Source organism: Hydra vulgaris, chromosome 03 (assembly GCF_038396675.1).
Source record: "Hydra vulgaris chromosome 03, alternate assembly HydraT2T_AEP".
Classification (NCBI taxonomy): Eukaryota; Metazoa; Cnidaria; class Hydrozoa; order Anthoathecata; family Hydridae; genus Hydra; species Hydra vulgaris.
In genome coordinates, this window is record NC_088922.1 from 23,981,457 (window position 1) to 24,000,236 (window position 18,780).

The 18,780-nt window shown below is 30.2% G+C and overlaps 1 protein-coding gene and 2 non-coding genes across 3 annotated transcripts; 2 read left to right on the forward strand and 1 right to left on the reverse strand.

Annotated features, from left to right (window-relative positions):
• The first annotated feature begins 579 nt into the window (after nt 1-579).
• Nucleotides 580-8,621, forward strand: LOC100207708 (actin-binding protein WASF3). Its single transcript, XM_065792711.1, has 3 exons — nt 580-909; nt 1,066-1,325; nt 7,653-8,621. The coding sequence occupies exons 1-3, from the start codon at nt 642-644 to the stop codon at nt 8,511-8,513; spliced, it is 1,389 nt and encodes a 462-aa protein (XP_065648783.1). The 5' UTR covers nt 580-641; the 3' UTR covers nt 8,514-8,621.
• Nucleotides 8,622-8,715: 94 nt separating this feature from the next.
• On the reverse strand, nt 8,716-8,867 carry LOC124809296 (U12 minor spliceosomal RNA). Its single transcript, XR_010637790.1, has one exon. It is a non-coding gene; the product is annotated as a U12 minor spliceosomal RNA (small nuclear RNA).
• A 7,198-nt stretch (nt 8,868-16,065) lies between these two features.
• Nucleotides 16,066-16,265, forward strand: LOC136078905 (U2 spliceosomal RNA). Its single transcript, XR_010637793.1, has one exon. It is a non-coding gene; the product is annotated as a U2 spliceosomal RNA (small nuclear RNA).
• The last annotated feature ends 2,515 nt before the right edge of the window (nt 16,266-18,780 follow it).

Genomic DNA, 18,780 nt, shown 5'->3' on the forward strand with positions numbered 1-18,780 from the left:
TTATTTAAGTTGAATATATTTATATTTTTTTCTTAGCGCTTGTTTATTTTATTTCTGACAATTTTGTTATTTCTGAGTTCGTATTAAATACGAGTTATAAGTTTTAGGTATGACTAGGAATACTGATATCAATTCTTCTCAAGTCTCTTACATAAAAACTAAGTAACTGCTCACTTTAATTTTTTATATGTCAGCAACTTAAAATTCCAGACATTTTTTTTCAGAAAAAGAAGAAGAGCAATGAAAGGAATATATTTATATTTTCCATCATACATGTTTTAGTTTGTGTATCTGCACATATTAATACCTGAAATTCGTATGTGCAAAAAAGTTTTCTTTTTAAATTTATTCGAAAAAAGTGTCTATGTTAACATTTGAACATTAAAATTTAAAATGAGCAGTTATATTTTATTTATAAGACAATTAAGATAAATTTATTTAAAAGACGAAAGATTATAGTTTTAAGATTATAAATATAATATAAAATTGCTTAATAAAAAAACAAGATATTATTTTCAAAGATATCTTCTATGAAAATAATATCATTTAGCAATATAAAGTATTTGTTTTCATATTAGATTAGTATTTTATTTATTTTTTATACTAGATTATAATATTATGTAAATAATTAAGGTTCGACTATGCCAATTATTAAAAGATTAGTTGAACCTGTTTATTGCAGTCGTGCACCAATACCAAAAGGTGTAAAAAATGAACTTGAAACAGTTGCTGTAAATACCTTAAGTGATGTAATCATGCAGTTAAGTAGCTTGGCAAAGCACGCTGAAAGCATATTTGCAGAACTTTTCAATGATGCTAACAGTATTTATGAAAGAACTTGCAATGTTCAACATAGACTCATAGAACTTCGAAAAAAAGCTACACAACTTGATTCTGCTGGTGAAGAAAGTAATATATTTATTTATAAACTTATGGTTTATAAACTTATGTTTTAAAAGAAAAAAATAGTGGGCTGAATTAATTTTATGTTTACATCATGTTGTATTAGGAAATTTCTATTTGATTTTATTATATTAATCTCGCTTTATTACTTTATTATATTAGTCTCGCTTCAAGATATTAACATGCAAAAAGCTTTCAAGTTAATTGTCCGATCAGATCAACAAGTTGTATCAAGGCAAACATTACCTGAAGCTATGTTAGAATCATACAGCAAATGTGATCCTGTCCCCAACCTCCAAGCTCTTACTGTATTTCGTCATGATGGTAAAGATGCCCTTAAGTTCTATACAGATCCGGACTACTTTTTTGAACTTTGGAAGCAAAAAATGAGTGTTGAATTAGAAAGTAGAAGGCGTAAAAAGGTATTTTGAGATTTTTTTTTGCAATTAAAACTAATAAGTCATTATAAACTAGGGTAAGCCGTGGAAAGTGAAGATTTTTTTGAGATTTTTTAAATATTATAGACAATGAAAAATATTATAGACAATGAAAAATATTATAGACAATGAAAAATTATCATTAATGTACAATTTAACTTAATTGAATTTATTTTTATTTAAAAAGTCAACTAAAAATAATAGAACAAAAAATCAAAAAAAAAAAAAAAAATGCTTAAAAAGGGCTAATAAAAAAAAAAAATGTTGTATTAATGTAAATAAATTTATATATATATATATATATATATATATATATATATATATATATATATATATATATATATATATATATGTATAAATATATATATAATACAACCCTCGGAATTAGGATCGGCATCCAGCAATGCCGGCGTAACTGCTGACCTTAAAGTGTTTTTTTACAAAATAAAGTTTAAAAAATTATAAAAAATACTATTTACATAACAATTTCAAAAATTAATATTTAAAGTTTGATAATACTTTAAAACTTTAGCTTTTAAACTTGCTACCCTTAGACTGTTGTTGCGCTAATTTTTTAAAAATTGAAATATGAAGAAATTCCGAAATTCTTTTTATACTTCATATTGTATTTGAAAAGTATTGAGCAATTATTATAATGAAATGGAATGTTTTGAAATATAAAGTATATCACCACTTTTTGATGACTTGTTATTTTTACTCATGCCTGGCATACTTTATGGACAATCTCTAATATTTAAATTTCTTAAATAATGTTGTTTTTTTACATAAATTTTAACTTTTTAACTTATTAAGAGAGAAGAGAAGGGGGGTACTTCAAAAGTGTACGCACTTTTCAAAGGGGAGGGGACTAAAAAGTACGCATGGCAATTCCGAGGTTTAATATATATATATATATATATATATATATATATATATATATATATATATATATATATATATATATATATATATATATATATATGTATCAGGCCTTGTTTTGAATAAAAAATGCTTAACGCATTAGCCTAATGCAAATTTGACATCATAAAGTTCTCTTTATTTCTTAATTTTTTAAAGACATAAACTTTTTTAAATTACTGCAAAAATTGTGATTAAAAAATTAATTACTGCAAAACAAGTTAAATATTATTTAATTCATTTTTATAATTACTATTAGGAAATGTTTATTTTCTTTTACTTTTTTTTTTTTCAATAATTAAATTTAATATTACATTTTTGAAAATTTTTGATTTAAACAAATAGTTTCTCTTGACAATATTTTAATGAATTAAAATATGTTAAATTTCTTTAAATGATTATTTCTTAATCATTTTAAAAAATTTGCAACTGAAAATGATTTTTTATTTTTAAAAAAATGACAGAGTAACATAAAAAAATTACGTTATCTACTTTATTTATTAAAATTTTATTATATATATATTTTTTTTAATCACAATTAATATATATATTTTTTAATCGAAATTAAATTATATACTTTTTTATCAGAATAAAACTATATATTCTTATTAAATTAGTTTTAAATTAAGTCATATATTTTATCAGAATTAAAATATATTATAATGATCTTCGCTTCAAGCTTAAAACATTAAAGTTATTAGTGTTTTTCAAGTGAAAAAATTGATCAAAGATGATAACAGGCCCGTAGCAACCGGGTGGGCGGCAGGGGCATTAGCCCCCCTCCTCCTAATATTTTTTTAAATAGATAATTTTGAAGAAGTTGACTATAAAAATGACTAAAAAAAACAAGGTCCTTAAAACTATTTTGGGGTACTGCCTTCCCCCCAGAAAGAAAAGCTGTCCTAAAATGAATACAGCAAGCCATATAAGCTGCTACTCTAAACAGCGTCTTACGAGAGGTTTTGGTTTTTGCACAAGCTATCTATCTAGTACAAAATTTGGTTTTATACTTGTTAAAAGCATATAATTGTAACGTTAATTGTAACAATTAAATTTGCATTTTTGCAGGTTTTTTTAAAAACAATTAATTTGTAATTAAATTAATGGTTTTAACTTTCCGACAACACGGAAATGTTGGGTGAAAGTCAAAAGTATTTAAAAGTGATGTTTTTGTTGGCGAAAGAATCATTTTTTACCTTAACGTACTCCCAAATGCAACAATTTATAGAACTATATACATATATATTTATATACATATATATATATGTATATATATATATATATATATATATATATATATATATATATATATATATATATATATATATATGTACGTATGTATATATATATATATATATATATATATATATATATATATATATATATATATATATATATATATATATATATATATATATATATATATATATATATATTATAGAGGATATAGATATGGCAGCTTTTTTTGCAGACTAATCTGGTTTTTTCAGGAAGAAAAAAACAAAGAGTTATAAATAAAACTTAATCCTACCCTAACCCAAACCTTCAGTCTGTGTAGTAGTTACTTTCTTGCATGTTCTCCCTATATTCTCCCTGGCAATATATGTACTAGTGAGTCCAAATAATCATATTTTTACGTTATCCAGGTAATCGAGTATTTATTTTTTTAATTACCCGGGTATCCGGGTAAAGGAAAAAAAATTTACCCACACCATGTTGTGTTAATTAAATTTAAAATAAAATGCAACAATTTTAGTTTTAAATCTATTTTTTATTTAAAAAATAATACTTTAAATATACAAGTTTGTCAACCGTTTCCATTTTCAACTGATTTCGGGTTTTTGTGACAAAAGCTGAAGCTATCGAAAACACTCTTTCACTTACTGTTGACGTTGGTTGTATTGTCAATAATGCTGTAAAAAGTTTTCCAATAGAGTCACCTCGTTTTGAACAATCTTTCTCCCACAACGTCATTTCTTTTTCCAATGTGGATTTTCTCTCATTATTTTCTTTCGGAACAGTCATAATTAATTCAATTGTTTTTTGGAGTTCATTATAATTTGAAACCAAACCATTATTTGAAATTATTTCTTCATTTTCAATTGTTAACTCTGTATCCATCTGTGTGTTTGCAGGATCTTCATTGAACAGCCTTTTGAAGGTTTCTTTAGCCAATAAATGAATAGAACTTTTTTTTAAATAAGTAAAATGGCAGGTAATCTCTGGTTTAGGATAATTTCCAGATTGTAAAAAACGCAAGAGTGATACAACATCCTCATTTCGTCTTTCTTCAATTCTTTTCTTCAAAGCAGTGAACATTTCCATGGCTAACTGCGTATTTGTTTCTTTTAGTTTGTTTAGCAAAAAAATGCATACTCCTTCAGCTCTTAAAAGATTATTATTATCTTTACTGAGCTCTTTAACAGCAAGCTCAACCGGTTGTAAAACATGTGATATTTCTTCTAAAACTTTGATATTTTTTTGTGAACATTTTTGCTGACCTAATTCCATTAGAGTCTTTTGTATACAATCGTATATTTTTATGAAACGATTTACCATTGGTATTATTGAGTTCCATCTTGTTTTGCAATCGAGTAACAATCATAACTTTTTGCCTTCTTGATCTATTATATGCTTTTCAATAACACTGCTTCGAACTGAAGAATATTTGAAAAATTTAATAATTTTTCGTGTTTCATCAAGAATTTCGCCGATGTCTTCACGAAAGATTGGTAATTGTCTAACTAAATCATTTTGGAAATTTAAGTTACCATCAATAGCAAATGCATCAGCTACCTCATCATTTTGTTTGGTAGTTTCAACACAATCATCATCTGCTAAATTTTCATCATATTCTAAATTCTCATCATCTTGGAAACTTGTATCAATTACCGCATCATCATTCGTAATTAAACTCCCAATTTTTTATTACATCAAGTACAGCAAGATGTATAGCATGGTTGTAGCATAACTGAGAAAATGGTAAAATATTTTTCCCATATTTTACCATGACTGATGCTCCATCATGTGTGGATCCGACGATATCATTATCCATTTCAATTCCATAATCTTTAAGTTTTGCTTTTACCAAATCGATAGTGGCATTTGAATCACAAGAACCTATTATTGCAGATAGACCCAAGACTACAGGTGGCTTTGTTGCTGAATGAAGAGTGATATTCATGAACCTTTTAACGTTTATATCACTCCATTCATCGACAGTAATACTGAATCTCTCTCCAGATTTTTTTTGCTCTAATAACGACCCCATTAATTCTTCTTTTTTTTCTTTATAAAAATCCATTATATATTTCATTACCGTTGTTTCACTTTTTGGCATTTTATAATTACGACTTGCTACGAAACCCCTAATGGCTTCAGATGAAGTAATTCCTTTGATGCTAAATCCATCTTTTGTCGCTCATTTCGCCAATATTTCATTCAATGATTCTCGACTTATGAAATTTATTATTCCATTTCCAACTGATTTTGTGTTTTTCGAAGAAGACGCATCAGTTTCATTTGTGTCGCCCAAATTTCTTTTTTTGTAAAGATATGCTATGTAATTTTAAATGATTAATCATTCCAGTAGTATTAGATCCCGGACGTTGAATTATAGATTTGCATATGTTACTAACTGACTCCGATTTCTCTTTTTTTGTAAAATATTTCCATACCTCTGATTTTTTCAAAGACATTTCTGGGTATATGTAAATAAATCACGAAAATAAAAAATCACAACATAAAAATTGAAAATTGAAATTTATACGTATTTAAATATGCATTTATTACTTGAAATTTAGTACATTTTACTCAAAACACTTCACTTACCAAAGGCAGCTATATATATTAGAAAATTAAGTATTTATTTTATTTATTTCACAAATTTTTTTAAAATATTTCACTTTCTTGCAAATTTTACGTCATACAACTTCAAATTACAAATGTTATTTATTTTATGTAACTTAGTTAAAAAAAACTTTTGAAACTTAGTTAAAAATCAACGGTTGCTAAGCAACTTTATTATAGAAGTAAAAGAAGAAAAAACGGCAGAATACCGATACTCGATTGATTAATAGTTAAATGAATGTGCAATATTTACATTTTTTTGTTTAAATATTATACTTGATACTCGAAAAAAATATTCCGAGTAGTCGACTACTCGGAACTTGGTTATAAAGTATCAATTACTCGGGTAATCGATAATCGTAATTGGATTCCCTAATATGTACTAAAACCCCCTGCAGCTCCCTATTGTATTATGACATCAGATTACCTATCTAAGTGTGCATTGTATATGTGTGTGTGTATATATAAAAATATAAATATTTATATATAAAATATAAGTATATATATAAATATATATACAAATAGTATTACACTTAGCTAAGGGGTCTTCCATAAAGTATGTTCTCATGTATGGTGGGAGGGGGTTACTTAAAAATGTACAAATGTGTACAATGGGGAGTGGGTGTTAAAGGCAGTACGCAGTTTGACTGTCTTTCCTAAAACTTGATTTCTTTTTTTTTTTAACAAAAGAATTGAATTTCACAAGTTTCAAGTATCAACATTATGTTATATAACAGAGAAATGTCAAATCAACTAATGGTTGTTTTTTTTAATTAAAAAATGCTTAAGCATCAGTGTATATATATATATATATATATATATATATATATATATATATATATATATATATATATATATATATATATATATATATATATATATATATAAAATCTGTATAAAAATAATAAATGAACTGAATATGAAGACAATTAAAATGGATCTAAGGAAAAAATATAAAGGAAACAACTTAAATGAGTTGTAAATTGATTTAAATGGGTTTGCTAACTAATAACTTTGTTGATTTATTCTATGAAAAAAAACAACATGATTTTTGTGAAGCCAAGTTATTTCATTTTTATAAAGCATACAATTCTAAAACATAAAAAATGTATTAGAAAAAATAGATAAAGCAACAACAGCAAAAAAACGTTCTAGAACAAAGTTATTGTGGTCACAACAAAATTTAAGATGATAAGATGGATTTTTATCTCTCTTATACCTCAATTATTTTTACCTATCTTGATAATGGATTCTTTGAATTTTTTTGCTAAACAAACATTTCTTTAAATGCTTTTTACTATTTCTTTAAATGTCTTTTACTTTGGAATATATTTCTTTAAATGTCTTTTACAATAAAAAGAAATTTTGCGTATAAATTTAGAAAAGTTTGCTTAATTAAAATAGTCAAAAGTTAAAGTAATATTGCACTAAAATTATATAAATTATTTTTATTCAAACTAAAATTATTGCAAATTATTAGAATGTAATAATTTACGATATTAATTCATTTTGCCTTTTTTTTATTAACATTAAATTACTATTTAGAAAAAAGAAAATCGTGCAAAAAAACAAGATATAGAAAAAAAGGTAATTAAAGGAGTGAGGAAGAAAGATGTTGGTAGAAATGTTCCTGATTGGGAAATACAAGCTGGAAAACAAACACCTATCCAAGACGTTTCCTTTACTGGAGATACTCCAGAGAAATCCATAGATTTGAAATCTAGAAATCCATCAATTTCATCAAATATTTTGCCGGGAATCAATGGCTCTCCAAATTTGTCTCAAGAAAAAGCTGCAAAACGCATGTCTACGACTTCATTAATAGGTAGACCAACATCTGCTCCACCTCCTCCTCCTCCTCTATCTTCGGGTAGTATGTCTCCAGTATCAGTTTCTGAATTGCCTCAATCACCGCCACCAGCACCACCTCTTGGTCGTCAAAGTTTTGTACAAGCAAAACCAAACTCTCCACCACCACCACCTCCACCTCCTATTGCAGTTGCATTAACTCCAGATTCATCTATTCCTCCACCACCTCCACTTGATTTTAATAAAACAGCTATAGGGAATCCTCCAATGCCACCTCCACCTCCTACTGTTGCTACAGTGCTGCCGCCACCTCCCCCGCCTGTGGGTGTTATATCTAGTGGGCTCTTAAGCAGCGTCAAGCTAAGTGCTGCCAAACCACCTCAACCAGTTGAAGTTGATCCACGAAACGATTTGTTAGGTGCTATCAGAAAAGGTATGAATCTTAAAAAAACTCAGCAAATATCAAAAGAAGAAAAACAGCTTACTATGGGAAATGATGTGGCTTCTATTCTTGCACGACGTATTGCATTGGAAGTATCAGATAGCGAAGAAGATGGTGACAGTGACACCGACGATGATTGGAGCGATGATGAATAATTTTTTATAAACCTTTTTAAATAATTTTTTCTTTTATAGTAAAATGGTTATTTATAGTTACTGTTGTTTTATATATTTGAAACTAATAAATTACATTATTAATAGAAACTAGTTTTTATTTACTTATTGCATTAGTAAATTCGTTTTTAAGAGTTGCTAATTGACGTTGAGTCTAATAAACATAAATTTTGTTTCAAGTCGTCGGAGGCCGCAGCAACACAAGCGATTCGCTAAAGTAGGCGATTCGAACTCATGGGCAGCCTGCCACCCTTCAAAAATCTATCGTAAGAGTAATTTACGTTTAACCCAGCGTCACCCAGGTTTTTATTTTCCTTACTCATAAGTTTAAGGCTAAGCAAGAAAGAGTTTAAAAAATTCATTGTCTAAACTAATTTTGAATTACTTATGGGTTTACTTTATTTATTAGAAAAAATACAGCAAAGTTATCGTGACGTCAACTTTTTTTATATATTCGAACTTGAAATTAAATCAACTTTTTATATTTGAACTTTAAAATAGCGATTGCGGTATGTGTGCGCGCGTGTGTCTATATATATATATATATATATATATATATATATATATATATATATATATATATATATATATATATATATATATATTAAATTAATTTTTTGATCCAATAGCAGCATTTATTGAGTTATTTGATCCAAAAACAGCAGCTAATGCCCGCAAACCTCAAAGATAACGTAACCAATTGTGTTTATCTCTGTATTAAAGAATCAAATGAAAACCACTTTCAACCTCATCAAAACTACAAAAATTAGACTTCAATAAAAATATAATTAATTTAGGTATCAAAAATGAAATGAATAAATCTTTAAGTATCCAAAATGCTTAATCTACTATGAGTAAATCTGTTGTCTTTCATGGCACTACTAATAATTAGTTTTTAGAGTTTTTCATTGTCACAAAAACATGGATGAACTAAGATGGCCCACCAGTAAATCAAGAAAATATGGCGCCATAATGATTCAAAACAGTTTAATAATTTTGATCAGGATGTCGTTGTGTAAATACTTCTTTGTTATTACCCCTTGTTACTCATATCCCCCTACCACTTCCACGAACGTATAACTACATTCATTTATAATGGCTAAGAGTTATGCTGGTGCTCTTTCATCATCTAACTTAACACCTGGATCAAAGACTAAACTTGGCATTTTCAACTCTAAGCAGGTGGATGAAAACAGCTATGTGCTATGCTGCAGATATGGAGATCTTAATATTAGTGTTAATGATTTTTTGACTGCTTTATCTGAGAAAGATTTACTTGCGAATGTATGGGGTGTTACCAGACATTATGCCCATAAGTATTTTGAGTTTGCTATTCATAATTGCTTATTAATTCCATTGTTTTTAAAAACTGAGATTGCGGTAAAAGGTTGTGTGTTGAAAATTGAACAAAAATATATTTAAAAAAATCCATGTCCTGGTTCAAAACATATCCATTGGTTTTTTTCGAAATGGATGCTAGGAAGCCATCAACAAACTTGGCAACCATTTAGCTCTAGGGCGTGGACAATTTGAATCTTTCTACTGCCAAAGCGTGAAAGTTCACGGAGAGAAAATTTTTACAGGTAATCTTGTCATTATCATCAAAAATAGGAAAATTCTCTGCATCAACCCATTACTGCGTTTTGAAAATGTCAATGGTCTCACGCTGAGATACAAGCACAATGGTCAACCTGAAAATAAAACAAGGACTTCAGAAAAACCTATTGTTGCTGAAGGAATTCCAAATAAAAAATCGGAGGTTTTGAAAAGTGAAACGGAAGAGATTTTATCCATTGAAGTATCACTTGAACAACCAAAGCAACAGAATCCGGAGGTATTGAGATTAAATAAAAAGGAAAGGAAAAGTCAAGGCAAAAAAGTAACTCAGATTGTTTGCCACTTGAGAGAAACGGCAAAACCAAAAAGAAAGAGTCAAAACGAACTGGGAGAAGGTGGAACACCATCAAAACAAGGAAATCAATTGGAAGAAGTTAACGACTTCCGCTTGATTTCCTGGAAATGGAAAGACAATATCAGTTAGGAGAACAAAACGAGGAGCTTAATATCGACTACGAAGAGTACGACATTTTAAAACGTGCGGAAACGAAATCGAAAGGATTTTCCTTTCTATATATTCATAATTTTTTCTCTTTCTAAAAAATTTTGTTTCTTTTTTTATCTGCTCTCAAATCTGCTAAATTTTTCGATTCTTTGACGTTTTATTCTTATAATGCATGTTCTATTTGTAAAAAGGCGCGTAAGCTGTTTTAATTCGTTTTGTTGTAGAACGCGCTCATTGTGTAAAATGTTATGCTTTAGTGAGTCCAGCTGTTTGTATCGCAAAATTTTATTAGAAAACTCGTGAATTAAGGTTAAGGTTATTATGTCAGGTTGTAAAATTATTGTATTTATGTTTAAGCTCCACGAGTTTTCAAAACAGGAAAGCTGATCCTCATGGCTATTAACATTTTAACGTGCAACACTAACGGTCTAAGCGACCAAGACAAACGCAACAACTTTTTTGGGTTTCTTAAAAAAATCCTCTTTTGATCTTATCCTCCTTCAGGAAACTAAATCCGGACCTTCCACTGTTAAACAGTGGAGTGAAAAATGGACTGGCGAGTCTATTTGGAACTCCGATCCGAGTGATAACTGTTTTGGGGTGGCGGTTCTCTCTAAATCCAACGTTTCTTTAAACGAACGAAAAAGGGACAATAACGGGAGAATATTAAATAATAAAAATATAACGATAACGGGAGAATATTAAATGATAAAAATATAACAATAACGGGAGAATATTTAATGATAAAAATTGATGAACACGAAATGCAGGTGCTGAATATTTATGCTCCTAATGTGCCGAGAGAAAGGCGCCAATTTTGGCGACCTTGGAGACATCTCGCAGGACACAGGACTACCCGTACTGTTGGCCGAAGATTTCAACATGGTCGAAAGCCTACCTCTTGACACAAAAGGCCCAAACAACTCTAAATATCACACATGCGGCATTGCTGAACTCGGGGTATTCCAAGGTAAGTATAACCTAGTAGATGTTTTTCATTACAAGCTTCCCAACAAAAGAGAATTCACATGGCGAAATCAGACGGTCAAATGTAGACTCGACAGAATCTATTGCCATGATAAAGTTGCCAAAAAAACAACATACATCAAAATTCTCAACCCTTTTTCCGACCACGAGTTCGTGTCAACAACTGTAAATTTAGTAAAACTAGGAGAGGACCAGGATACTGGAAATTAAATTGTTCCCTATTGGAAAAAGAGTTTTGCATAATTATTTGCATAGACAAAAGATTGATACAGCATATCGATACAGGAAAGTGCGAAAAACAAAAAACAAATCAAAAGAATTGAAAACGAAATCCAACGGAAGCGACAAAACGCTAATCCGAATTTAGACAGCATCAAAGAAAAACGCGATGTTCTTTTCTTGCTCCAGTTTCCCGGAACTAAAAGAAGCCCTTTTTAAATTTGAAAACGGAAAATCTTCGGGCTATGACGGACTTCCAGCTGAATTTTACAAAACTTTTTATAAAATATATTTATATATTTATATTTATTTATATATATATGTATATATATATATTTTAGAAAATATTTATTTATTTTTTTTTTATTATTATTTATTTATTTTATTATATATTTATTTATTTTATTATTATTTAATAATTTTAGAAAATATTTATATATATATATATATATATATATATATATATATATATATATATATATTTTTAGAAAAAGATTTTGAAGAACTTGCTTATGATATTTTTGTAGAGAAGCAAACCAGGCACTCTATAAAAATTACTCTCAGTAATTTCACTAATCCAAAAACAAGGAGATCTTTCTGAATGCAAAAATTGGAGGCCAATATCCTTAATCAGCATTGATTACAAAATAATCTGAAAAGCGCTTGCCCTAAGACTTGCAAAAGTAGAGGGGAGAATTATAGAACCAAATCAAACTTGCGGAATCCCAGGTAGAACAATATTCTCAAATTTACATTTAGTCCGTAATCTTATAAATTACTCAGAATTTAAAAATCTACCTAGTTTCATTTTATGTATAGACCAAGAAAAGGCGTTTGAAAAAGTCGATTGTGCGTTTCTACTGCAAATTCTCCAAAAACCTCGGAGAAAATTTTGTATCTTTTGTTAACACTCTGTATTCAGAAGTTTCAACATCTGTTCTGAACTTCGGTTCTTTATCGGTCTTCTTTCCTACGGAAAGAGAAGTCAGACAAGGTGACCCTCTCTCTCTTCTGCTGTACGTTTTTGTTGCTGAAGCTCTTGCTTTGGTGGTCAGAGCGGACAGCAGAATAGTGGGTTTTCCACGACCAGGAACACTGAAACCCCTTAAAATGTAGCAGTACGCAGACGATTCGAACTTTTTTGCTAGGGACGTAAAATCTGTCCGCCAGTATTTTGAAAATGTAAAACTGTTTGAAAAAGCAAGTTCAGTGATCAATGCCTCAAAAACCAAAGGTCTCGTTCTTGGGGGTTTTGATCCTAAAATGTACCAAGAATTGGACAACATGGAGTGGAACAATAACACCGGTTTCAAAATATTGGGTGTTACTTTTTACACCAGACCATTTTCGAAAATCTGTGGCAAAAGACCAATTTCAATCCGGTCAAGAGATAGACACTTTTTTTACCCGTCAAAAGCGGAGGTCTCCGAATTTTTTCACCGAAGGAGCAAAGTCTTGCACTTCGCCTCAAAACACTCTTTCAACTGAAGGAATGCGGAGAGGATATATCTCACGATTGTTACTACTTTTCAAAGTATTGGTTGGCATGTTCACTTATAAAATTTATGAACCAAAACATAAAGCTGTAATTTTTTAAGGTAAAACACTTTTCCAAAATATTGAGACAACAAAACGTCTCAGTACTACAAAACAACAATTGAAGTATTAGGCAAAAACGGGTCCCTGTTTAACATCCCCCTAAAATCAACAAAAAATTTCTACTTAGAAGTGGCAAAAACAAAAAGACAGTCGTGCCAGCAGAACTTTTCTGGAACAGTTCAACAAAAACAACAATGCCGTGGACCCAAATTTGGAAAAAAAACTTTTCTTCCCACGCATGCGGACCGACACAAAATATCCTCTTTCGTTTTTTACACAACAGTCTACCTTCTGCGGCCTTGCTAGCCAAAAGCACAAGGCAACAGATTGTTAAAAATAACAAATGTAAAACTTGTAATAAAATTGAGTACAACCTACATATCTTTGCCTACTTTCCTCCTTCTGTTGAAATATGGGAGTATTTTAAACATGTATATAACTCCTTGACATCCTAAAATAATTTTTCTCCGATAAATTCGATTTTCTCGATTGAAACAGCGAGTTTATCGGAGAAAAACCCTACCTCGCAGCTGCTGTTGACAGTCACTCAAACCATTGTGAGTGAAATATGGAACAGCAGATACCAGCATATGTTTAAGAATTCGAAAATTGACCCAATGGCAGTGATCAGGATAATTACCAGAAAAATCAGGAATATTATTACTTTAAAATATAACTTTCATGTCCGTAGAAATACCACGGACATTTTCTGTCAATTTTTTTGTATTAAAAACGTCTTTTGTCAAATAGAGAACGGGAACTTGAAACTAAACATATGAGCTAAACTAATACACTGGCTCATAGAAAGAACTAAATGTTTAGTTAGGTGTTCCTGTTCCCTGAAAACATTATTTTCTTTTTACAACACAAATATTGTTATATATATTTTACACAATCACTGCCAGCCCTTAGTTTATGATATATATTTTATTATTTGCATGTTTTCTGTAGATTTCGTAACGTGATGTTTTGTGTAAAAGTCCTGTATTTTTTTAGTTTTACCTAATAAAATCTTTCTTTACTAAATATACTTAATTAATCTTTACCAACTTCATTTTCAACTTTTTTTCTATATTCTCGATTTCTTTCCGCACAACGGCTCAAAAATAAAAAAACAAAAAATATAAAAAAATATAAAATTAAAAAACACAAAAAAACAAAAATACAAAAAACAAAAAAAAATATATAGAGAGAGTCACGAGATTATTTTAAAAATATTGGCATATACTCTGCAGAATATTTTTTGAATAGAGCGGAGTTAAATTTATGTAAAGAAGTTTTTTTTTTTTTTCTTTCTTATATTATAAACCTGCATTATAAAAATATGTGTCAATGGAAAAATATATACAAAGATGAATAATGTTAAACTTATTGTAAATAATATATATGTATTTATTATGTAGAAATAGTAAAAATATTTGTAAATATTTATTATTTTGTAAGAACAAAAAAAAATACTAAATGCGGTGCGGCTGTGGCGCAGTGGTTAGAGCGTTTGCTTTAGAAGTAGGAGATCAGGGTACGAAACGAGCTCTGGACATATTTTCGCGTCACGGTAAGGAAGGAGGCATGAGCTTCCTGGTTAAGTGCACTTCCGCGGCGCTCTGTAACAAGACCGTTAGGTCTTTTTGGGGCACCTCAATAACAAAAAAACAAAAAAAGAAAAATAACTACAAAATTGAATTTAGTAAATATTGTATACATAATTCATCGCAATCTATAGTTGAAATCTTATTATTTAACCAATATTTTCTTTTCAGAACTGCACTATCTTCTGGAAGAACTTAAAACCACTGTTCTGCTTTGTTACTCTTATAAATTTGCCTCTCCTATAAACGTATAGCTATAAAATTGAATTTAGTAAATATTGTATAAACAATTCAGCGCATATTTGCATATTTCGGAAATGTACTGTCTAATCTCAATGATAACAGTTTGCTTTACAATCTTGAGGTAAAAGATCAGGGTATTTCAGACTACCCCATAATCCAGGTTGCATTTTAGTATCAAACTTTAAAACGTAAAACCGTTCGGTTTTCCAAACGAAACTTGGAAAAACAAGCAGTAAAAACTGAAAAGTTTAAAGTCAAACTATATCTTATAATAATTATAAATGAATAGACCCAAGCATTTTCTTATCCCTTAAAAAATATAAAAAAACATTAAAAATGATATTGTATTCGCTGCGGACATTGCATAAACTTTCTAGCCCGGCTTTCTGCACAATGACTCGATGGGAGTGACAGTAACCGATCTTAATAGAAATATTTAATAAAATTAAAACATTAAAAAATAATAATAATAATATAAAGTTTTTACTCAAAAAATATGATTATGAAGGAAAATACCCGCTGAAAAAGAGTTCCTTATAATTATTTACTAATAATAACTAATTTACAGAATTAATAAAATTAACCAAAAACAATTCGATATAAACAAAGTTTTTAGATGTCCAAAATAAAGTGATAAAAACATCATAATAAATAAATACTTGTGTATATAAGTATGAATAAAATACTTGAACTAGAAACACAAAATATTATAGACCCACAAGCAAAAAACATTGATCTCAATGATAAATTTTGTGTTAAACCGATCAGTTGAAATAATCCTGTATTCAATCTTGCCAATGTTATAGAATAAATTATTCTTCTATAGAATAAATTAATCGCTTCTCGGCCTAATGGCTAAGATCAAGTGTAGTATCTGTTCTTGATTTTGGCCGAGGCAGCGATTTTAAAAGTGGAAAAATTTATTTTTTAGTGGTTTATTTAGGAGTTTTGTGTTTTTTTGGCTATTTACGATATGGTTTCAAAGATCAAAGAGACCGCCGAAATTGTTATCGAAAGAATCTCCGACGACGATATCGAAGTTGATCCGGACCAGCAGAAGACGAAAGAGAGAAGGGACGCGGAAGCCCTACCAAAATTTTCAAAAATGTCCTACGCATCAGTAGCTACCCAAAGAATTTATAAAAAAAATCTCCCAAAAACTCTAATAGCAAGATTACGGAAACGAGTTGATATCGATCAAGTTATAAGTGCCCTCGAGGCAGTAAACTTAGGACGAGAACTTGAAGGCGTCCAACTAATTCGTGGAAACACTGTCTTGGAGATAGTGATGAAGACTGACACCGCGAAGAACTTCTTGTTGGAGAGGGGACTCGATGTGGGCGGCCTTCATCACATCTTTCAACAGTCGAACCCTGATAGGGAGCCGAGCCAAGTTACTCACGTGTCTGTGTTTGGCCTTCCTATCGAGCACAAAAATCTCCACATTGGCAACGTTTTTGAACAGCTGGGCTACGGCCGGCATGTTTACACAAAGTCTGTTATGAGGAAAACGCCTGTGAGTGGAACTGAGTACTACACAGGAATCCTCGTAGCGGTTATGGAAAACATGCCGAGCCCGATGCCGGTCACCATGAATATTATGGGATATGCCATAAGAACAAAGCATAATGGCCAACAAACAGCGCAAGTTGTACAAAATACTCTTGTTGAAAATCCGAGTCAAGATAACACAAACCCAGCACCAGAAAAAATCCCTCAATTACCACCAACAACCACTGAAAATCCAAATTCATCTGAACCGATAAGTCTAAATACGATCCCAAGTGAAATGAAATCTAACCATGAAATCGAAGGAAACACTTTAGAACAACCCAAAACAAATCCCGAAATTGATACCCCTAACGAAACCGAAGATACCTTAAGCCAAGTAATCACCAACCCTAAAGAACAACAAACTATCGGAACATATGAAGACAGCGAAATGAAGAATGGTATAGAAAGCGAAGGAAACGACGATTCGCGAATGGAAGAGAACAACCAAACACCCGAAAATAAACTTAAAAACAAAAGAAAAACCGATCAGAACCACCGAAAAACCGACAACATAAAAAGATCTACCAAAGAATGAACAAAACAACGGTAAAATACCTTTATTTTTATTTTACTTTTTTCAACTATATTAATTTATTGACTTCGCGCATTTTGAAACAAAAATAATTTTTCATTTTTTATTACTTTACAATAAACAAAAGAAAACTTTATTTTAAAATGCTTTATTTTAAATATAAATGGATGTAAGAATTCTCACCTTAAATGTGAACGGTCTCCAAACTGAGACCAAAAGAAACAAAATATTTCGATTTCTCAAAAACTCGGACTATGACGTTATATGCTTGCAAGAAACGCATAGTACCGAGAAAAATAACAACACTTGGAAAAATGAATGGAAACACCACACTAACGGTTGCTCTCTTTGGAATAACGGAAACCAAAGAGAGCGAGGTGTTTCCATTCTAACAAAAGACAACACTATTTTCGAAGAAGTCACTCAAGACGACTGTGGGAGAATTCTTGCAGCCACATTTACTTTGAAAAACTGTAATCTAAGAGTAATTAATATATACGGGCCAAATGACCCACAACAAAAAGAAAACTTTTTTAAGCAAATAAGAAAACATGCGCGCGGATCAGAATATATGATCCTTACGGGAGATTTCAATATGGTTGAAAACCCTCTGTTAGACAGAGAAGGGGGTGATCTACACAGTAAAAGCAATACTTTAGGCAAAGCCAACTTGAATTTTTTTTGCCAAAAGTTCGAGTTGGTTGATATTTATAGATATGTAAACCCGAATAAAAGTGATTTCGCCTAAGAAAAACAGGACAAAACTTTCAAAAGCAGGATAGACAGAATTTATGTACCTTTGACAATCTCAAGAAATTGCGAATGCGCTTTAATAGAAAACAAAGTAAGTGACCATAAAGCCTTCGGCTGTACTCTAAAACTTGAGAAGGTGAATGAGAGAGGCCCGGGCTACTGGCACTTAAATGTTAGTCTATTAAGCGATTGCGCCTTTAAAGCTAAACTAAAAAAAGATTTTGAATTGGCAAAAACTAAGAAACATAGTTACTCCAGTAGCAATCAATGGTGGGACATCACAAAATCCCGCATAAAATTGATTGCTATTGAGGCGTCAAAATCCAAAAAGCGCGAAATAAAACTAAAACAGAAATCTTTACAAAACCAAATCGATGAGGAAAACCAAAAACAAATGAGAGACTTGGAAAAGCTTGAGGATCTGAGATCAGAGCTTCAAGAACTCCTCTGCGACGGGGGCGTGTTCGTAAGAACTAAACAAACCCTTGCAGAGGAGGGCGAAAAACCTTCCAAGGCTCTCTTTCATATGGAAAAGAATAACCAAAAGAAAAAAATTATAACAGAAATAAAAGACGGTGACACTGTTCACACGGACACCGTCAAAATATTAAAAACAATTAGAAATTTCTATAAAAACCTTTACGAAACAAAAAATCTCAATAAAGAAAAACAAAGCAAATTTTTAGCAAATATAAAAACATCCCTCACGAA